This window comes from Macaca fascicularis, chromosome 12 (assembly GCF_037993035.2).
Source record: "Macaca fascicularis isolate 582-1 chromosome 12, T2T-MFA8v1.1".
Taxonomy (NCBI): Eukaryota; Metazoa; Chordata; class Mammalia; order Primates; family Cercopithecidae; genus Macaca; species Macaca fascicularis.
In genome coordinates this window covers 120,689,251-120,712,595 of record NC_088386.1, presented here as the reverse complement: position 1 = coordinate 120,712,595, position 23,345 = coordinate 120,689,251, and the positions used below count along the sequence as shown (strand labels likewise).

Here is a 23,345-nt window from a genome sequence, read left to right as displayed (position 1 = left end):
GTAGTATTGGTTTGGGCTACTTGAGGGGTGATGGGAATTAAGTACTCAGGAGAGATGACTTGATAGAATGGGGAAAATCATAAATCTGGGAGTGAAATAAAAAGAACAAACGATGGATCTGAAAGTTTGGGAAGGTGGTGAAGGAATGCTTGTCTCCAACTGTCAATCACATCTGACCTAGAAACTTTGGACAAAAATGCTTTTTCTCTTTTTTCCTGGCAGCTCTGTCAAGGTCCGTGTTTATACAGCTTCTGTTCCTCTGTGTCTAGTATTTCCCTCAGTACTGTAAGCAAAAGTGGTATGTTTTTCTTTCTTTATGTCTACTCTGTCCTTTGTGGCCTTCTGGTGTACCCCTCTCTTCCTAGCCATTCAGTTTCTCTAGTCACCTCCGTAGTAGCTAGTACTCTCTAAGTTTTTATTTAATCAGAACAATTCCATTTCCGTTTCAAGGTAGATCAACGGCACGGGGAGGGGGGGGAAGCCTAGTGATTTAAACTGAAGTTAACAACGTAGCTTTTAAAATGAAAATGCATACTCCAACTTTTAAAATATATTTGAGCTGATTTGTTTCCAAAACAAAGATATGCTATACCCCAAAGTGCTAAAACAAAAATATAAAGACAAGGACCAGGTGCTTAAGGGGAGAGAAAAATCATTTCTTTTCCAGGAAACCTTTGCTAAAAGAAGCAAAACTTGACTCTATGCCTCGTGGAAACTGACACAAAGAAAAGAAACTGATGGATTGCACAGGCCTTGTTATAGAAATAGATCTGTAAAAAGATCTGTCCACAGGAAAGATACACCTCCTCCTGGTTCTGAACTTCAGTGGGGATTTGTCACCTAGGTCTCTATCTATCGGAATGCCTTCACATACCTATCTATTCATGCACATATTCTGAAAACAGGTACATATAAAATTACAATGAAGAAAAAAATTCTATTGAACACTTGAAAATAGAAACAGGCTGGGCACAGTGGCTCACGCCTGTAATCCCAGCACTTTGGGAGGCCGAGGTGGCTGGATCACCTGAGGTCAGGAGTGCGAGACCAGCCTGACCAACATGGTGAAACCCCGTCACTACTAAAAATACAAAAAAGAAAAAAAATTAGTCGGGTGTGGTGGCACATGCCTGTAATCCCAGTTACTCAGAAGGCTGAGGCAGGAGAATCACTGAACTCAGGAGGCAGAGGTTGCAGTGAACCAAGATCATACTATTGCACTCCAGCCTGAGTGACAAGAGCAAAACTCCGTCTTAAAAAAAAAAAAAAAAAAAGAAAAAGAAAAAAGAAACAATTAGAATGGATAGCTAGACATCAAAATATAAAAAAGAAATAGAAAAATAGAATTAATTATGTGTAAGCAAACCCAGATTTGGCTGCTCTCTGCTCAAAAGCTGAATGCTAGAAGTGAGAGTTGATGGGAGGAAAAGCAGGTTTATTCAAAGAGCCAGCAAACATGAAGATGGTGATCCAGCATCCTAACGTGGCATCTTAACTCAGTACACATTTTAGGCGCTTTTTAAGTTAAGGGCAAGGAGAAAAGAAAGTGGTTGAAATCAAGAAGTGTCTGATGACCACAGATAGCTGGGCACCAGCAAGGGTCTGAGGAGGCTGGAAACTTCCTTGTCCTTGGTCAAGTCACAGTGCTCCTATAAATCTTTTAACAAAACATTGTCAGTTGTTTACGTACTTCTTTAATCCCATAGTTAGTTTTAAAATCTACGTGAGGCCTGGCGCAGTGGCTCACACCTGTAATCCCAGCACTTTGGGAGGCTGAGATAGGCAGATTGCCTGAGGTCAGGAGTTCGAGACCAGCCTGGCCAACATGGTGAAACCCCGTCTCTACTAAAAATACAAAAATTAGCTGGGCGTAGTGGCAGGTGCCTGTAATTCCAGCTATTTGGGAGGCTGAGGCAGGAGAATCGCTTGAATCCAGGAGGCGGAGGTTGCAGTGAGCTGAGATCGTGCCACTGCACTCCAACCTGGGTGACAAAGGGAGACTCCGTCTAAAAAAAAAACTACATGATTGCTGTTTTTTCAGATTGTATCAGTGCTCCAAAATGATCCCAGCTTACATGCAGGAATAGGTAAAAGCCCCATGATTAAAACTAAAAAATGTAGTTATGTTCGTCCTTCTGCTGTTTCAGCTACATATGCAATTCACTCGAAAAGTGTCTAGAAAAGTATTAGCTTGGGGAGTATTTTGAATACATCTAGTTAATGAAGGAACCTTCAGTATAAGGAAAGAGACAAGACAAGATAAAGTGGATGCTACTGTGTAAAATGGAGATGTTGAGATAAAGTAGTTTGAGTTGTCACTGACCAGCAGGCAATAATTTTTTTTTTTTTTTTTTTTTTTTTTTTTTTTTTTGAGACGGAGTCTCGCTCAGTCACCCAGGCTGGAGTGCAGTGGCACAATCTCGGCTCACTGCAAGCTCCGCCTCCCGAGTTCATGCCATTCTCCTGCCTCAGCCTCCCAAGTAGCTGGGACTACAGGTGCCCACCACCTCACCCGGCTAATTTTTTTGTATTTTTAGTAGAGACGGGGTTTCACCATGTCAGCCAGGACGGACACAATCTGCTGACCTCGTGATCTACCCACCTCGGCCTCCCAAAGTGCTGGGATTACAGGCGTGAGCCACCGCGCATGGCAATAATTGCTTTTATAGGTGCCAAAATTCCATACTGTTTATAATAAATAGCAAAAAAACATAAAAGGCTTCTTTGAGGCCAAAGGAATGCATATAAGCATTCAGATTAAGCATCAGTGTAAGATGCCCATTTGGAGTCTGTTTCAACATTCAGTAAGAATAACAGCATACTGAAGTCAACTGTGACGATGGGTATCCAATGTAAAATACAGAGAAAGGAACAGACCCAATCTGGTGTGATGCCAAGCATAGGTATACTGCACCTGGAGTCTACTCTTTGAACACATCATCAGTCGGATTATTTATTCAGAGCTTTGTGATATTGATCGTAAGGAGAATTTATTGGTAGTATAGGATGCTCTCAGCTGAGTGCTCTTTGGGGAACAGAAGTAGCGATTTTATCTTGGAAGAGTAGAGATGGTAGTCATGGCACAGTGGGACAATGTGTGAAGTTAGTGGAAAAATCTTCACAATTCTTTGTACAGAAATCTCTTCTGTACAAAGATATATTTTTAAAGTGTCTGGAGTTTCTGCTGTTATTGTGCTTACACATCCTTATTTGAATCAATCTGATAAAGTATTTTTTAGGCACACTAACATTATTTTCAAAATTAAAATCAGGTCAAGACTTTTATTTACTGTATTTCCTTTTATGCAAACATTTAAATGAGGTTTCTAATGTTTCCCCTTTTTTGGCACATGCTGACAATATAAATGATAACCTTTTAGAATAGAATAAAATCCTGGAATTACTCAGATATATTTTGTAAGTTTCATCCAACATTTATAAATTTATGTCAGATAGCGGAAGATGATGGTGAAACTATTTTTACTTTCACCAAAAGTTAAAGCCAGCACACCGTCTTGGGGAAAAATTCTTTAGATCTACTTTGATATGAGTCTTTTCATAATTTGCATAAATTGCCCTGTGGGGAATAAAAACCTGTATTCTGGGTTTTAATTTTGTGTTTGGGATATTAACATTAACCTCTGCATTATTTTATTTTGTTGTGTTGTTTTTTCCTGTTTTAAGATTACGGGCAGGGACGACCCATCAAAGCGCGGAGTGGACCAAACCTGCACTCGAGTAATTAGCAAAGCAACTCCGGCCCTACCCGCGGTCTCCATCTCATCTAGTGCTGAAGTCTGAGGGCTCTGCTGCATCAGACCCGCCTCTAAGAGAACTTTCTGAATTTGCAGCTAATCTCGGGGAAGACAGGTTTAATTTATTTGAAGTTTTCATGGTGTTAATATTTTTGTTTACCTCGCTAAGCTTCAGAATTTTGCCAATCTCTGAATTTGCACATTTTGTATAATTTTTTTTTTTCTTTGAGCAGTGTTGATCAAGCCAAGGTGAGTATTTGCCATGAAATTCCAGTGAATGTGTAGCTCAAATGCAAACCCTAAGTTTGCTGTCAGTTATTGTATGGTCAGTACCCCAGTCCTAGTACACATATTTTAAAGGTTAAAGTGAATGTTTTTGTAACATTTAAGCATATTTCAGATGTAAATAAAAGATTGTAAAATATACGGTTTTTACCAAATTTAAAAGATCCTTTTTAGTTAATACTATGACAGTACTAAAAATATATGAATAACATTTCAGATACCATTATATTAAAATATTTGTGTATGTGTACAGAAGTGTTGATAAATACTAATCTTTAAAGTTTGTGGAGTTTCTTTATTTGTAATATATGTGCTCTTAAAAGCAATGGGATGTGAAATTATGAAAGTATTTTATTGTTCATAGAAATAAAAAATACGGTTACTTTGCATTTGGTTTCCTCTTGAAGACTGGGTGCGTTACTGAGAAAAACGGTTCATTGGATACCTACTGAATGCAAATCTACACTCAATACTTAGGATGCCTTGCCAAGAAGCCAAGAAAGGACTCACATCTCAGCTCAGAAGTTCCTCCAAAGATGAAATGGGTAGATCAGAGGTTTCCAAACATAAGAGAGACTTAGAATGACTTGGGGAAAATATAATGAATCCGAATCTTAAGGTTTGTGGAGGTTCTCAGAGGGATCACAAATGTTCCATTTCTCTGCTCTAACCTTGTGGTAGGATTGCACTTTCCTGCCTCTTTTGAAGGCAAGCATGATCATGTGACTTGCTATAACCATTGAAATGTAGGCAGAAGTAACATGTGTTACTTTCAGGCAGAGGCTTCAAAGCCAGTAAGTAGTTCTTCCCAGTCGCTTCCCCTGATGTACTTACTGATGTACCTGAAGCCGTGATTTACTTACCTTTGACGTACTGTGTCAGCCTCAATACCCAAGTAATCACAGTGAGCAAGACACACACACACACACACACACACACACACACTCTCTCTCTCTCTCTCTCTCTCTCTCTCTCTGCTAACCCTGTTGGTCATATAGTCTTGAGTGAGAAATACCATTTTGCTGTGTTACGATTCAAGATTGTTTGTTACCGCCATGTCATAAGCTTATCAGAGCTATGACTGATAGGTGCTGACCCAGGTTTGGGAACCACTGACATTTTCCACCCTCTGGCCCACTTCCCTTCCCTAGCGAATACTGCCTGCCATGGACCTGAACTGAGCTGCTTCTAGGTGTGCAGAAGGCAAGCTAGAGAATTTAATTTTCATATTCACCTTCAGCAGTCATTCCAAAGCCTCAGACTCAAAGAAGGAGACTTTAGCTGAGTTCATATTTCTGCTTTGGCCATGTCAGTACTTGATGGTGAGGAGGGAGGTGAGAGGTTGGAATGCATATTTAAATGTTGAGTACACAGAAGTGATAGAAAGATATTTTGGGTGAGAACTCTGATGCCTCAAGACACTTTTTTTAAATTTTGTTTATTTATTTTTTTGAGACAGAGTCTTGCTCTGTGCCCAGGCTGGAGTGTGATGGCACGATCTCGGCTAACTGTAGCCTCTGCCTCCCAGGTTCAAGCGATTCTCCTGCCTCAGCCTCCCGAGTAGCTGGGATTACAGGCATGCACCACCATGCCTGGCTAATTTTTGTACTTATAGTAGAGACAGGGTTTCACCATATTGGCCAGGATGATCTCAATCTCCTGACCTCGTGATCTGCCCGCCTCGGCCTCCCAAAGTGCTGGGATTACAGGCATGAGCCACCGCGCCAGGCCTCAAGACACATTTTAACTATTCTTTTCTTAAATAGATCTCACTTCTTTATTTAGAAAAGATTGCCCTGTGATGAGCTCTGGCCCAAAGCATTATTCCCAGCTTAATTCTGGCTCCAGTTCTCTTGGTTCCTGACTGTCTGGGTCAGCATCTCAGGTCTTTTAATTTCCCTGTATGTAGCTTTAGGCCACCTTAGATATCACTATTCCAGGCACCCAGGAGGACTCTGCCTCCGATATCATCTCCCACCTAATTCCCTCCTGTAGGCTCAAGTCCTCTCGCCCATGCCAATCCACCCATCTCCCATGCCCCCAGGACATAGCTGGCAATGGGTTGCCTCCAAATCTGAAAATAAATCTTCCCAAAAAATCTCCAAGGAAGTAATTGAAAATAATAGACCTTTGTGCCTGTGTCAGGTGCCAAATATTCTAATTTTTCCATCACAAACCACAGTATCTTTGAGAACGTCACTGTTTTGCCCCTGACACTGTTCACAGAACAAGAATTTTAAATACAACTGCTCTAAAGAGAATCACCTAAGACCACTCTGCCTTAACAGCATTGAAACTCACCCTGCACAATCCCAACACCTTTTACTTCTTCCTTTCTCTAGAGCAGATGCATCAGACTGGCTGCTTAGCGATGGAATCCAGTACGCATGTTTTATCTGCCAAACACATAGTCTTAATTTTATTTCAGTTAGGTGTCAACATTTAAATATTAGGAGACTTTGTATAGATTTCCAGCTCCCTGGTATCTGTTGAATGGTCAGGCCATTTAGCAGTATCGGAATCGCACTCCCCCATCACAACAATAAGTGAAAATTGAGACACTGTTGCCCCACTTGTGTTTTCCGGCTTGCAGCAATATGCACCAAGCCCTAATCGACTTATACCAGGCAGCCCCTCTTATTTATATTTCCTGGCTAGATCCCATAGGCATGTCTAGACCCCAGTTCAAACAAACTATTATTATCTATCTCACTGTAGTAATCACTCATGGACAGAAGACCACTTGCTTCAGAATCAGATAAAACACCTGTTAAGATGCATACTTCTCTGTGCCATAAGAACTTCTGAAATAGAACCCCAGGAGTGGAGTCCAGTACCCAGGCCCACATGATTCTTAGACATATTGGGTATAAAAAAATCCACTGGGTCCTCCGCTAATTAGCTACCCCTAAAAAAATTACTGTACAGATGATAAAGCCTTGTAAAACAGTGACCTGATTTTGAATTGCCAAGAAACCAAATTCTTATTTTATATTCTTTTTCATCTTTGTATAAAGTTAAATTAATACTCCTCAAAATAAGCCCAATAAAAAATGGTAGTAACTCTTCCAGTTCTACAGATGAAAAGGATGAAAAGAAGACAAATGGCATCTTCCCCTATAATTTACCCTGGAAAGGATCCAACACAGAATACGTGGATCTAATACTTGGGATGTCAGCCCTGGCTCTGTCCCCTCATTCATTCATCATCCCGCTCAGTAGCTACTTCTCTTTTCATTCTCATTTCAAAGTGCAAAATGCTCAGACTATAAAAAATGAACATAATCCCCTATTTTTGGTGACAATTACCTTACAAGTGAGTGTCCATTATCTAAACCTCATATAGTACATCTCTAGTCCTGTGTTAACACTCACTTAGAAACCAATACAAATGGTCCAATCACCATGTTTCCTTCCTAATGACAGCTTTCTTGGGGATGTAGTCACAGGGAGATGGAGAGAACATTGCTGGGAAGGCCTGGCTTTTACAATCCTGAACGCTGGTCTCTCTGCAGAAGGGGGTCCACCATATTTGCAGGCGGATGATTTATCATCTTATATTAGTCAAACCCCAGAAAGCCAAAAATATATATATTATAGAATTTTAGTACTCCTATGAGCAGTCAGGAAATAAGAAACTTTTGAGAACAAATGTGACAAAATGATACTAAATCAAAGTTATTATTTGCTCATATTACAAGTGGCCCCCACATCCCCCACCCCTACACTTAGAGCAGTGAAAAACTATATACCATATATTAAATGTTATATGTTAATATATTTTGTTGAGAAAATGACGAAGTGTAGGCATGATTGGCCTTCAAGATTCTCTGCAGAGAGCCCCTTGCCTTCCTCCTAATTTCATATCCCATCTGCTTGCCTATGCGCAGCCTTCACTAGAGCTGCAATGTTCTGCTCACTTAAGAGGAAAAAAAAAAAAAACAGGCCGGGAGTGGTGGCTCACACCTGTAATCTCAGCACTTTGGGAGGCCGAGGTGGGTGATTCATGAGGTCAGGAGATCGAGACCATCCTGGCTAACACAGTGAAACCCCGTCTCTACTAAAAATACAAAAAATTAGCCGGGCGAGGTGGCAGGCACCTATAGTCCCAGCTACTCAGGAGGCTGAGGCAGGAGAATGGCCTGAACCCGGGAGGTGGAGCTTGCAGTGAGCCAAGATCTCACCATTGTACTCCAGCCTGGGCGACAGAGCAAGACTCCATCTCAAAAAAAAAAAACAAAAAACCATTCCTGTCCTTTCCTCCCTTTTCTCCCAGAACGGAAATCTAACCCATACACATCAGGAGCCAGCTTAATTCATATGTACAGTGCATGCAGCGAAATCATATCTAGATCTTCCTTCAGAACTGAGATCCCCGTTTCCCCAGCTATGTGGACTCCCAGTGGATCTCAGCTGAGTCCCTCTTGCTCCAGGTCACATCATCAGCCCAGCGGAAGCTCACTTCAATGACTGGTTGAGGATGAGAAGCACAAAGGCGCTCATTGCCCCAGCTCTAAAAATCATCCTGGTTCCACAGCTCTTCCTAATAGGCCTCTTGCAACTGCTTCACAGTTCAACTCCTCCCTCTAAGCAAATTCCCAAGAAGCACTGGAAATTGCTTTGTAAACATCTTGCATGTAAATCTCCACCTCAGAGCCTGTCTTTTTGGGAGTGGGTTAAGTCAGGAGGTTCTCCTGAGGCTTTGCTTGTGTTCCTAGCTTGCCTGGATTTTCCATCCTCTGCCCATGACTGGCAGGTGTTGCTTGCATCACCCGTCTCCCTCTTCTCCTTAGTTATGTCATCCGTTATCATGTCATTGTCTGTGTTTTCTTCCAATCCTGTCATGGCTTCCCTGAAGCAGATTGTGTCTTAATCTTTGTAATCTTGAAGATTTGACATATTGACCTGCCCTTCAGAGTTTTGGAGTCAAATTCTCAACGTTCTGTTGAATGGAGTCGTTCCAGAGAAAATGCTAGGGCAGGGAATGGGGAGCAGAGGAAGATGGATTAGGGGCCCAGACTTCATTGTAGGAATGAGTGTCCTTGAATCTCTTTTACAAGGGACTATTTTTGAAAATATCAGAGTTTACTGGATTTTGGCTTCTTTTCAGTTCTCAGGGTTTTGCCACTGAAGTATTTGATACTGGATATGTTTATCTGCAGGAGCAAACTTAGGCAAAATTGTTAACAACATGATCTTTTTATTTGGAAGTTTCCCAAGTCGTCTTTGCTCCAAGCTCCGTTAGATTCTTGTCCTCTCCGGTCACCTGCTACCTACCATTACCTTGTCACAGTCCTTTCTCAGCCTCCACCCAGGCCCGCCTTGGTTAAACAGAGCCCCCTCCCCTTCTCACTCCGTGCCTTTTTTGTTTCCAAAGGGACTCCAATTCAAATGCCAACTCCAATCAAAAGGAACTTGTTTCCTTGAACACTGGGTTGAGAAGGAGCACGTGAGGCCACCTCTGCTCCAGGAGGTTAGAGCATCTTATGAGGTCCGGGGCACTGGCGTTAGGAATGGTGGCCCATTTTCTGTGTCTTTGCCACTCCTGTGAACCCTACTCAAGACTAACACTAATTCAGCTCAAACTAGAATGCAAATGGCTGATTATAGGGAAAAGAGCTATGGTGTCCTGAGATAAATTAATACCTTCAAAGGACAATCTTTAACCCAAGAGGATGAATTTCTGATTTGGGTGATACTAGGTTTTCAGCTACTCTACCACTGAAGTTCTTCTCCACCCATACCCCCTCTTCATCATCTCACTGCATGAGCAATCATCTCCTGTATCTAGGCCTAAAGCCAGTCCTAAACATATTCATTTAAAATCTAGGTGGCATAGTAAGTTATGAAGAACCATACCTGATAATGGTCTCAAGGCTCAAATCAGTATGTCCTTGGGCCAATCACTTAAACTCTTTAAACCTCATCTCTAAGAGGGGAAAATAATAGCTACTGAAAGAGTTGTTAGAAAAAAAGGCAGGAGGACATATGGGTACTTTGTAGAGTGGTATATATATATATGTCATATGATAGTCCTGAATTGACAAGTTCCAATGAGCAATCCAAGCTACTCATTCCATCTTCTTACATAATTACAAAGCAACTGACATCAGTGAGACCTGATGCTCAGACAGTATTCAAGGTCTGAGAGCCACTGAGAGAGCTGCATGTGAGTAAAACTAATAAAAGAAGTTTTCAAATGTAAGAAAGTTTATGTAGGATCACGATTTTTTTAAGCAAATGGAGACAAGTGTAAGGAATGACAAAAGCTGGCATCTAGGCCAGTCCTCTGCACATCCACTCAGCCATGTCCCGAGCCTTCACTAGAAGATCCAGGGACTACTTAGAGAACACAGCCCCATTCTAACCAGGAGGTCATCTGCCTGAAATGGAGCATGACAAAAATTAATCTGGGTTTTAAAGGCCAATCTGGGAGGGGCTTCAGATAACTAGAAGCATCTGGTACTCACCTCCTTCACAAAGAAGAACCAAAATAGTGAGTAGATAATCACACTTTGAATACATAATTTAAGATAGAACAGCAGAATTCCACAGAGAAGTGACAGCAAACATGGAAGGCAAAGGAGAAGGAAGTGAGGCAGCCTGCTCTCCCAGAGCATCTAGAAACCTGGAGAAGCTCCCTAATGTGGGCAAACAGTAAGTGAGAGACCCCCAGTGGTCCACATTCCCACCACAGACTTCTGCAATCATAGCCACAGGAGGGCCGCTTGACAGTCATGGGCCCTCAGGCCAACATAGGAGGTGCTTGGAGATTGCTCAATAGCATTGATCCAGAGAGGGAGCTCACACTGGGTCCCACACATCCATAGTTCTAAGCAGTTACAGCACAGCACCATTCTGGAAACCCAGCCCTCACCAGAAGGCATTCTACTTTAGGTCCCAACAGACCCTATATCTCTATACCCCTTTGGCCCCACTGACATCCCCCACCCACAGCTGCTGCTACAACACCCAGCAAGCTGGCAAGAGCCACTGGGAGCAAGCACTACCCCTGCAATTCCCCACCCAGCAGAGGAACTACCATGTATTTTCCATGCACCTTGAGGTCAGGCTTTCCTGCCCACAGACACTACTGCTCCCAGCTGCCACCACCAGGGCCAAACTTCTGCCTAGACATCCAGGCATTTCCATACATCCTCTGAAATCTAGGCAGAGGTTCCCAAACCTCAGTTCTTGACTTTGGTGCACTGGCAGGCTCAACACCACATAGAAGCTGTCAAGACTTGAGGCTTGCACCCTCTGAAGGCCTGAGCTGTAACTTGGCCCCTTTTAGCCATGCCTGGAGCAGCTGGGATGCACAGCACCAAGTCTAGACTGCACACACCACATGGACCCTGGGCCTGGCCCACAAAACCATTGTTTCCTCCTAGGCCTCTGGGCCTGTGATAGGAGGGGCTACCATGAAGATCTCTGCCATGGCCTGGAGACATTTTCCCCATCGTCTTGGTGACAATGTTCGGCTCCTCATTACTTATGCAAATTTCTGCAACTGGCTCAAATTTCTCCTCAGAAAATGGGATTTTCTTTTCCATTACACTGTCAAGCTGCAAATTTTCCAAACTTTTATGCTCTGTTTCCCTTTTAAAACTGAATGCCTTTACCAGCACCCAAGTCACCTCTTGAATGCTGTGCAACTAAGAAACTTCTTCTGCCAGATATCCTAAATCATCTCTCTCAAGTTCAAAGTTCCACAAATCTTTAGGGTAAGAGCAAAATGCCACCAGTCTCCTTGCTAAAATATAACAAGAGTCACCTTTGCTCCAGTTCCCAACAAGTTCCCCATCTCCATCTGAGACTACCTCAGGCTGGACCTTATTGTTCATATCACTATCAGCATTTTTGTCAAAGCCATTCAACAAGTCTCTAGGAAGTTCCAAACTTTCCCACATTTTCCTGTCTTCTTCTGAGTCCTTCAAATTGTTCCAACCTCTGCCTGTTACCCAGTTCCAAAGCTGATTCCACATGTTCAGATACCTTTTCAGCAGTGCCCCACTCTACTGGTACCAATATACTGTATTAGTCCCTTTTCATGCTCCTGATAAAAACATACCTGAGACTAGGCAATTTACAAAAGAAAGATGTTTATTGGACTCACAGTTTGACATGGCTGGGGAGGCCTCACAATCACAGCAGAAGGTGAAAGGCACATCTCACGTGGCGGCAGACAAGAGAAGAGAGAGCATGCGCAGGGAAACTCACATTTTTAAAACCATCAGAACTCATGAGACTTATTCACTATCGCAACAACAGCACAGGAAAGACCCACTCCCCCAATTCAAACATCTCTCACTGGGTTCCTCCCATGACATACGGGATTTGTGGAAGTTACAATTCAAGATGAGATTTGGTGGGAACACAACCAAACCATATCAGCATGTAACAAAATAACACATGCACCCCATAAATATATATAAATATTATGTATCAATTTTAAAAATTTAAAAAGAGTTGATTAACCTATGGGCAAACAAGAGGATCTGCTATGAATAAGGGGCAAATAAACACATTTGGGCTGAGAATATGGGTGATTATAATGTTCCAGGTAAATTGTGAGATGAAGAATGTCAGTCAAAAAAAAATCCCATAAAAGTTCTAAACTCCCTTATCTTGTTATTCTTATAACAGGTTGCATGTGGTAGGGGATGGGATATATGAGAAGATTAATTTGATGGAGAAGGTAATGGTGACTGAGCCTGAATAATTGAGCAAGGTTTAAAAAGAATAGCTTTAAATAACACTAACATGAAGGATTCTCCAGAGGAATCTGCTTGCAGTTTTCTTTTTTTTTTTTATTTGAGACAGAGTCTCACTCCAGGCTGGAGTGCAATGGCACAATCTTGGCTCACTGCAACCTCCACCTCCCAGGTTCAAGCAATTCTCCTGCCTCAGCCTCCTGAGCAGCTGGGACTACAGGTGCAAGCCATCATGCCCAGCTAATTTTTGTGTTTTTAGTAGAGATAGGGGTTTCACCATCTTGGCCAGGCTGGTCCTGAACTCCTGACCTCAGGTGATCCACCTGCCTTGGCCTCCCAAAGTACCGGAATTACAGGTGTGAGCCACCACACCTGGCCAATATTAATATACTAACTATAGCAACATTGTTTCTTGGATATATTTCTAATTCATAAAGGGTATTTATTTATTTATTTATTTATTTTTTTTTTTTTTTTTTTTTTTTTTTTTTGAGACGGAGTCTTGCTCTGTCACCCAGGCTGGAGTGCAGTGGCACGATCTCGGTTCACTGTAACCTCCACCTCCTGGGTTCAAGTTATTCTCCTGCCTCAGCCTCCTGAGTAGTTGGGACTACAAGCACATGCCACCACACCCAGCTAATTTTCTATATTTTTAGTAGAGACAGGGTTTCACAGTGTTAGCCAGGATGGTCTCAATCTCCTGACCTTGTGATCCACTCACCTTGGCCTCCCAAAGTGCTGGGATTACAAGGCGTGACCCCTGCCAACGTTTCTTGCATGTTATCAAAAATAGTGCAACTGTAACTACTAAAACTATGGTGGGTAAGGTGTTGTTGGTGTTGGTGTTGTTATAAATAGGACAGTGGTACTTGCAGGATTTTTTATTAAACAGTGTGGCCCATGGACTGAGAAAGTAAGTTTGTTTAATAACACTTGCATGGAGATTAGTGAGTTCCCTTGGATTTTAAGGAACCTGTCTTCTACAATGTGACTTTTCCCTTTAGATGAGTGAATTTTTAAAGAAGTAAGAATAACAAAGTTGCATAATAATTTAAATCCAATAAATGATAAATTTTTACTTCTTAACAAGAGTAACATGAACTGAAAATTTAGCCCAAAAGGCTCTGGGTGGTTCTATGGAAACATTTCCAAGCAGCAACCCCCAAGCCCAGGGAATACGGTTTTCACTGCCTCCCTTTAAAAACACTCCTTTAAAATCCTGCAGTCAAATAGGCCCATCACATTCTACTGAATGGTTTCAAATTTGCGTGTCTTTCTTCTTCTGAATAGCTGAGCAAAAAGACATCAACTCCCTTAGGTTTATTGAACTGAGTCTTCCTGAGTTAAAGAATTTATGGAGTATATGACCCCCTTACTTTGCCTTTAACATTTAGAAGAGCTGAAAATAGAAGTCCTCACCAGAAAGAAACTGTTTTTGTTAGGACTTTAAGCCCAAGAGTTGCAGATAATGATGCAAAACAATCATTATTCTTTTCCTCAAGGGACCTAGGTTCACATATTATGTTATTTATAGAGACCACTGGGAAAAGTTGAGAATGAAAAAATAACAGCTCTTTCCAAACCAGTGTTCACTGGCTTTTATAGCATAACTTGGGAATATAACTGTGCTAATAGAGTCTAATTCTTCTGCCCATTTTCCTTTCCTATCTCACTATTGCTCCTGCTTGGAATGAGTCAGAATCCCAAGAGGGGATGGGTAGGTACCACACCCCAGTAATGGGGATTTCCTAACATCATACATTTGGCAAGAACAAAAGGGATGTTTTAAAAAATGCACGAAACACAAATGAATTCTAGCCCAACAAAGTCAGCCAACAATTCTCTGATTCCGTGGCAAGTCACTGGCCCTGGAGGATCTGAAGTTTCCCATTTACAGAAGCTCCCACGTGTTGAGACATCTGTTTGTTTCTGGTGGATAACATGGCAACATTATACTTTATTTGGCCTTATTCATATGTACAGCATTAAAAGTTAGATTTTCAAATCAAATTGTCAATAAAACAACAACAGGATGCCTTAAATTTGAATAATAGGTTTCAACATGGCTTTGAGTTACCATGGATTTTTCCACTCTCCTCAAGGGCAGCTTTCCTCCTCTACTCAAACTGATAAAGACTTTAGTAAAAATGCAGAGCCCATGGAGGACTGTGTAGCTGAGAGGTGAAGCCAGCTGGACTTCCTGGGTCTAGTGGGGACTTGGAGAACTTTTCTGTTTAAAGGGTTGTAAACACACCAATCAGCACTCTGTCTAGCTAAAGGTTTGTAAATGCACCAATCAGCACTCTGTAAAAATGCACCAATCAGTACTGTGTCTAGCTAAAGGTTTGTAAATGCACCAATCAGCACTCCATAAAAACGGAACAATCAGCACTCTGTAAAATGGACCAATCAGTGCTCTGTAAAATGGACCAATCAGCAGGATATGGATGGGGCCAAATAAGAGAATAAATGCTGGCCACCTCAGCCAGCAGCGGCAACCCACTCCCATCCCCTTCCAAGCCGTGGAAGCTTTGTTCTTTCACTCTTTGCAATAAATCTTGCTGCTGCTCACTCTTACCTTTATGAGCTGTAACACTCACCGCAAAGGTCTGCAGCTTCACTCCTGAAGTCAGCAAGACCATGAACCCACTGGGAGGAACGAACAACTCCCAACGCACCACCTTTAAGAGCTGTAACACTCACTGCAAAAGTCTGCGGCTTTACTCCTGAAGTCAACAAGACCACGAGCCCACCAGAAGAAAGAAACTCCAGACACATCTGAACATCTGAAGGAACAAACTCTGGACACACCGTGTTTAAGAACTGTAACACTAACCGTGACTGTCTGCAGCTTCATTCTTTTTTTTTTTTTTTTTTTGAGATGGAGTCTGGCTCTGTCACCCTGGCTGGAGTGCAGTGGCCGGATCTCAGCTCACTGCAAGTTCCGCCTCCCGGGTTCACACCATTCTCCTGCCTCAGCCTCCCGAGTAGCTGGGACTACAGGCGCCCGCCACCTCGCCCGGCTAGTTTTTTTGTATTTTTAGTAGAGACGGGGTTTCACCGTGATAGCCAGGATGGTCTCGATCTCCTGACCTCGTGATCTGCCCGTCTCGGCCTCCCAAAGTGCTGGGATTACAGGCTTGAGCCACCACGCCCGGCCTGCAGCTTCGTTCTTGAAGTCAGCGAGACCAAGAACCCACCAGAAGGAACTAATTAATTTTGGACACAGAGCTACAATTCAATTGCATCTTCGGGAGGCCACAGAAATAATTCATGGCTAGAATCACAGATAATCATCCCACCCTTTTACCCTAGAAATGGCCTTGAGTGCAGTGCTCATCTTGGGCGAGAACCTTACTTTATCCTCTAAGCAGTTTCATCTTTTGAATGGAATTCACAACTTCTTGGGTTTACTGTTCACCGTATCAGATGACATTCCCTCTGAGGTCTAAATGTTAGCATATTCTTTTCTAAAATTAGCAAATAGTATTTTCCTTGTCAGAATAGCCCACTGATATTTTGTATACTATGATACCTTGACATTTGAATACACAATTAATATCAGATCTGAAAGACTTGCTACTGCCCAGGGTAGGTGACAAACACCTTCTCCTGGTCTCACACAGCTAAGATGTTACATGGCACAAGAGTAATGAAAAGAGAAATCCATGAAGGAGACAGAAAAGAAATAATTGAATATAAGCAAGTAACTCCTGAGAGGCAAAGATCATGTCTTGTTTGCGTCTATCAGAGGCCTAGTGGAGTGCCTAGCACAGAGAAGATTTCAATCGACACTTTCCGAACACATAGGTGAATGAATAAATGAATCGAAAAGAAATCAAGGTTAGAGTTCCTTGAGCAATTTCTACTGACTAGTAACTCTTTTTGGTTTCCCTATTCATACTGTTGAAGGTGGAACATTCTAAATCAGAATGACATAGCAATGTGGAGCACCATTCTGGTTGTGGAGCAGGGTTGTACAGATGGAAGACTCCAGCTCCACTACTAATTGCCTGTGTGGCCCTGAGTGAGTCTCCTCAGTGAGCTTCAGTCTCATTATCTGTAAAATGATAATAATAAATATACAAATTTTGAAATTGGCCCAATTTTTCCATAGAACTAATGGGTTTTTTCAGTAAATATAAAAATTGATTCTTTTGGTCTTAAAGCTGAAAATTACAGCTGTCTTCTCTGAGCCCCCTTCTCAGAAAACAGACAGTATCAAGGAACTGAAACTCACCAGAACTGAAACATTCAGACAATGAGATGCCGGACCACTCATCTGTCATAATTCCCTAACTGACCACCTGCTTCCTACTGACCAATCCTCTTCCTTCCCTCTCCCTAATTCCTGTTTTCTCACACATAGTCACATTCCTTCCCCACTATATAAACACCTAATTTTAGTTGGTTGGGGAGACCAATTTGAAACTTACCCTCCATCTACCAGCTGTCAACTGCATTAAAAAGACTTTCTTCCCTGGCAATACTCGTTGGCTCAGGGATTGGCTTTCTGTATAGTGAGCAACAGGACCTTGGTTGAACCCCTGGTATTTGGCAACAGTTTCACCAGGTTGTTAAGAGGATTAAGTGAAATAAAAAACCTAAAGTCCTTAGCACAAAGCCAGACAACAGTAAGCACTCAATATTTGCGATATCACTCATAACTGAGATATAATTATGAAGATGGTACCAAATAGAGCCCAAGTGAGAAGTTCAGGGTTATGACTTTAAGTTGTTTTTCTAATTATCTTTATTAAAAGAATGATACAGGCCAGGTGCAGTGGCTCACGCCTGTAATCCCAGCACTTTGGGAGGCCGAAGCGGGCAGATCACGAGGTCAGGAGATCAAGACCATCCTGGCTAACATGGTGAAACCCTGTCTGTACTAAAAATACCAGAAATTAGCTGGGCGTCACGGCACACGCCTGTAGTCCCAGCTACTCGGGAGGCTGAGGCAGGAGAATCGCTTGAACCTGGGAGACGGAGGTTGCAGTGAGCCAAGATCATGCCACTGCACTCCAGCCTGGGCAACAAAGCAAGACTCTGTCTCGAAAAAGAAAAAAAAAAAGAGTGATACAAATAAGTGAGTAATAATGAATGCATAAACTGGGAAATGGGTAACTCATGTGGTCTCCTTACATGGTCTCTAATGAACAACCTAGTGCCAGCTGGAAAACCTGGGGTGGTTTTCTTCTCTGCAAGATTTCTTAGGGCAGAAACACATCTACTCAAAGACTAGCAGAGTGCACACTGCATTGTGGGCACTCGGGAAGTGTTCAAAGCACAGAAACATTACTCATTATCTGTAAACGTCCCTAAGGAAAGATGTTAGCTACTATTTTTGCCTTGGATAAGCCCTCTGAGCTTGTCCATAAAAGATTAAACTGGAATTGCTGACAAAGAAAATGAACACAAAAAAGACATTGCTCTGTGGTAGGCAGACCTATGTAAACCCAGCCACAAAGGCCAAGGAAGTTAAGAGACCAAAGAAAGAGACTGACAAATCCAGTTTCTCAGAAGGGAACATTTAATAGTGACTTACAAATAAAAGCCATAGTTTCCGGTGGTGGTGAGGCAAGATGGTGGATCCTGGCACCATTATCCCCCAGACCCAAGGCTTCTATATGATAGGGTAGGAATGTGTAGGACAATTGAAGTCAACCCCTCAAAGAAAGGCACAAATGTCATGTGACTCTCACTAAGGGCAGGATTTATGGTCAAAGTTGTTTTGACCTAAGGACAGAATTTACTTGAAACATATGCTCTTATTCAAGGAACAGTAGATAAAATAGAAATCTTACAGACATTCCCAGAACTGGGGCTAGTCAAAAGTCAACATGGTGACTACCATCCAAGATGGTGTTGCTTTAGTCTCCACAGGCATGCTTTCTTGGGTCCAGCTGGATGAGACAGTTATTTGTGTAAAGACATTTTCCTTTTATAAGTCAATGATGTCAAAAATAATTTAAGATGTGACTTATCTGCTAGGAGGTCAACTTGATCTTTCTTAGTGGCAAAAAATTGGGAAGATGTAAGGTTTTGTGGTATTTTAAAATTCCTAGAAGATATGTAAAAACAAGAAAATGGATAATCCTGACCTGCCACATGCGTTAAAAGTTCAGATTGAATCCTTTGAGCTGGAGAGTAAATTTAAAAATAAATGAAATAATGTTGAGATTGGAGACCAATTGATTAATGTTCTTGGCAACCATTTGTTGTAATTAACACCCCCAAAACAGCTCAAAGATGGAATTTATAGCTTTTCAAAGCAATGCTGTGAAATAACTAAATAGATATATGTATATGTATACATGTAATACTGTGAAAAAAAATATAAGACAAAATTCAAATAGAGATGATGAGGACATGGGGGAGCGCATAGAAAGGAAATCTAAAGTAAACTATTCATTTGGTCCAGGCGCGGCGACTCACACTTGTAATCCCAGCACTTTAGGAGGCCGAGGTGGGCAGATCATTTGAGGTCAGGAGTTCGAGACCAGCCTGGCCAATATGATGAAACCCTGTCTCTACTAAAAATACAAAAATTAGCCATGCAGTAGTCCCAGTTACTTGGGAGGCTGAGGCAGGAGAATGGCTTGACCCAGAAGGCGGAGGTTGCAGTGAGCCCAGATCACGCAATTGCATTGTACTCCAGCCTGGGCGACAGAGTGAGACTCCATCTCAAAAAAATAAAAATAAAAACTATTCATTTACTAGTTTATTCCAAGGACCAACACATGCACATCCACACGCAGAGATCGTATGACAATTTTGACTAGAGAGCAAGACTTTATGCACATCACAATGAGTGTGAAATAGAAGAAATGAACAGAAAAACGACAGACTGCTCCAACCTAGTTACATTGTACTTGTTGGATTTTACATTAAACAAATTGGAGTAAATAAATTGATGTCATATAGTGTTGCACGTACTTAATCTATACAGAAGAACGGCAGAACTTCCAGTCAAAAGGCTTTTTACCACACTCCAGGATAACTTGGGAATCATCTCTGAGGACTCCATAAGCTGCATGGAATCTATTATACTTTTACACAAGGTTGGTCTAGGTTGTGCCCTCTGGTGGTACTTTAGGAAATTTTGAGGGATTGGGGGAAAGAAGAATGGAGAGAGAGAGGAAAGGTAAAAAAGAGAAGGGCAGAGTAGAGGGTAGAAGTAGGGGATGGATTCCTTGAATGCCCACCATTTATACCATGCCAAGCAATTTTACCTAAATGGTCTCATTAATCCTCTCAACTCCACTGTAAGTAGGTATCCTAAGCCTCATTTCATGGCTCAGGAAATGGAGGTCCAGAGAAGTGAAGAAATTGGTTCAGTCTCACAGTATAATAAGTGGCAGAACAAGATTATTCTCAGTTCTTCTGGCCTGCCCACTGCTGTTCTGCAACTCACCAGATGCCTGCACATACTTGACCCTAAACCAGATTCCTCAACAAGTCAACAGCAACCCACCTGCCCTGGCCATTTAGCTATTGCCCACCATGTCATGATGGCACTTCCTGATGGCACTCCCAATCCTGCGAAGGACATCCCTGATTCCACATGAGGTTAAGGAGATGCTGTTGCCTACCTGTTTCACTCTAGGGAAATTCACATAATGATGTTTTTCACCCTAAATGCCAAAACCCAAAGTTTTTTACAATGAAAAAATCTCTTCTGAGTAAGCTTGAAGTCTACTCTGGAAGGTAAATGTGTCACTGGACGGCTGATAATGAACTTAAAGTTACTATACTAGACATAGATGTTTTAAAATATATTTCATTCAAGCCAAGTCTGCTAAAGCCCATCGAAAAACATTTTGACTTATTTTATTTGAGAAGAAAATGTGTGTTCCCTTTCAATGGTATGCCTTTCTATAAACTGAATTATCACAGTTTCCTCTATTCCAAGAACTGCATGCAATAAACCTTGAGAAAAATGTTTTTCTCCAACCTCCTTTTTCTTAGAAATCTATTGAGCATTTTGATTTTCATTCTCAATGCATAGCTACTTACATTTTGTTTTCCAGTTCTCTTCTGGGGTGTGTTCACATTCATTTTGGTAGCCATTTAAGTTTGTCTCCTGTTGATCTTTGACTTTATGTTTATTTCCATCAGACATACTTCATTCTTACTTACTTCTGAAATTGGCACTTCTGCCAGAGATGGGTAGCTGCCGTCCCAATATCTGTTCTGCACAACCATGATTTTATGCAAGGGATGAAACTGCTGAGACAAAAGACTGTATTTCTCATCCAACCTTGCTGTGTCGATGTGATTAAGGTCTGATCAATGACACACAAGTGGAAGTGTCAGTGACACTTATAGAAATGCTCCTTGACAGAGCACCAGACAGCTGGCCCGGGCCTTTTTTGTTCTTCCTCACTTCCTTCCTCCTGCCAGACATGTGAGCCTGAGCCCTGCTAGCCATGTTGGACCAGAGGGAAGATTGTCAGTCATACACGTTACATGTGGCAGAGCAGACAGGATACCAGGTCCAAGATAATGGTGGAGTGCCACGCCAGTCTTACACTGCCTATTTCTGGAGAGAAAAAAGGAAACTTAAGAACTCATCTCATTTAAGCCTGTGTTGCTCCTAGTGTTGTTACTAGTATCTTTACACAATTGTTAATAAATGCAATCTTCCTGGACTCCCCTGAGGATATGGAGTGCCTTTCTGGAAACTACAGATAGACAAAAGATACTTAATTTTCAGGTCGGGCCACGGTAGCTCACGCCTGTAATCCCAGCACTTTGGGAGGAAGAGGTGGGCAGATCACGAGGTCAGGAGATCAAGACCATCCTGGCTAACATGATGAAATCCCCTCTCTACTAAAAATACAAAAAAATTAGCCAGGCGTGGTGGCGGGCGCCCGTAGTCCCAGCTACTCAGGAGGCTGAGGCAGGAAAATGGTGTGAACCTGGGAGGCAGAGCTTGCAGTGAGCCGAGATCGTGCCACTGCACTCTGGCCTGGGCGACAGAGCAAGACTCTGTCTCAAAAAAAAAAAAAAAAACAACTTAATTTTCATCTAATCCTTTGGGATATGACCAAGTGAAATGTTCTAAGGTATTAAAAGTCTGATTAAAGACAAATCCTATGACAGTAAATTTAACTTTGAGTCAAACTTCTATAATACCACTGTACTATAAAAACTGGCAAATAAAATTTCAATACAGCAACTTAAACACCATATTTTTTAAAATATTCATTGTCTCAAGGGCTGATGATGATCTATAAACTGAAAAAACTAAATACTGGGTCATGGCTATGGACCTTGGGTTGCAAGAACTAGCTTAGGAAAAACAAAAGTATTGGTTTACCTAACAAAAAAGTGTAGTAATAGACCTGCTTTCCAACATGGCTGGATCTTCAGGAATCTGTCTCTCTTCAGCTCTCAGCCATAATTTTCTTTTTATTGGTTTTATTCTGAGGCAGGCTCTTTCTATATGGCTGCAAAGTCAACCACTAACCAGTCCAAGACTACAGTTTACCAGCTTAAAACAACAGTGGAAAGGCCAGACGTGGTGGCTCATGCCTGTAATCTCAGCACTTTTGGAAGCTGAAGCGGGCAGATCACCTGAGGTCAGGAGTTCGAGACCAGCCTGGCCAACATGGTGAAACCCTGTCTCTACTAAAAATACAAAAAGTAGCCGGGTGTGGTGGCAAACGTCTGTAATCCCAGCTACTCAGGAGGCTAAGGCAAGAGAATCCCTTAAACCCAGGAGGTGGAGGTTGCAGTGGGCTGAGATCACACCACTGCACTCCAGCCTGGGGGACAATAGCGAGACTTTGTCTCAAAAAGAACAAAACAGTGGAAAGAAGGCACTTTTTCCCAGATGTATTACATTATCATTCAACAAGTATTCATTATCGCCCCCTCAACTTTCATGAGAGCCTTTGATGTCAATATTGGTCATATGATTTGCTTTGGCCAATGGAACATTAGTCAATGTGACATGAGTTTGGCTGAACTAGGTTTACACAGTGGGACGTGGTCTTTTACACTTTGCTTTCATCATTAGAGGACTATGCTTTGAGTTGAGTAGCTACTGGCCCAGGGAGGATGAAGGACACATGGAGCAAAATTGGAGCCAAGCCCAGCCCATCTTACCTTGCGTAAAAAATAAATAAATAGTTTTCAACTGAGATTTGGAGCAGTTTCTCACACAGCGTATGTGAGGCAACAGCTGATTGGTGCATATGAAATTCCAACAAAATTGTTTAATCTCATTAGCTCAGGTCAGTAGTTCTTAAGTGTGATCATCAGTGTTGCCTGAGAACTTAACAAGTCATCAGGTCTCACCCCAGACCTACACAACTAAACACTCTGAAGTAAGGGACCAGCAATTTTTGTTTAAAGAAGTGCTCCAAGTGATTCTGATTTCCTATCAAGTTTGACACCCACTGACTTAGGTCATATGCCCATCCTTAAACCAATCTCAGGACCTAAGAATTCAGGCCTGGAGTTGTACGATGGCTCAGTGGCACTAGAATTACCTGAACTACGGAACGGAGTCTAAGAGTGGACATTTCTGACAAGTCCATAGGTGATGCTGATGCTCCTGGTCTAGGGAGAACCTCTGTTGTAG

The 23,345-nt window shown here is 42.0% G+C and overlaps 1 protein-coding gene across 18 annotated transcripts in view; it reads left to right on the top strand.

Moving 5' to 3' along the window:
* The window catches only part of DOCK10 (dedicator of cytokinesis 10), a 280,766-nt gene extending 276,337 nt beyond the window's left edge, over positions 1-4,429 (top strand). For 13 of the 18 annotated variants that reach the window (XM_074010334.1, XM_065526527.1, XM_065526526.1 and 10 more), the window contains 2 exons: positions 223-298; positions 3,685-4,429. In XM_074010334.1, the coding sequence (XP_073866435.1) occupies positions 223-298; positions 3,685-3,746 (138 nt within the window). In that variant the 3' untranslated portion in view covers positions 3,747-4,429. The remainder of the gene's footprint in view (positions 1-222; positions 299-3,684) is intronic. The other 5 variants (XM_074010330.1, XM_074010332.1, XM_045368390.2 and 2 more) reach the window with 1 other exon arrangement.
* The last annotated feature ends 18,916 nt before the right edge of the window (positions 4,430-23,345 follow it).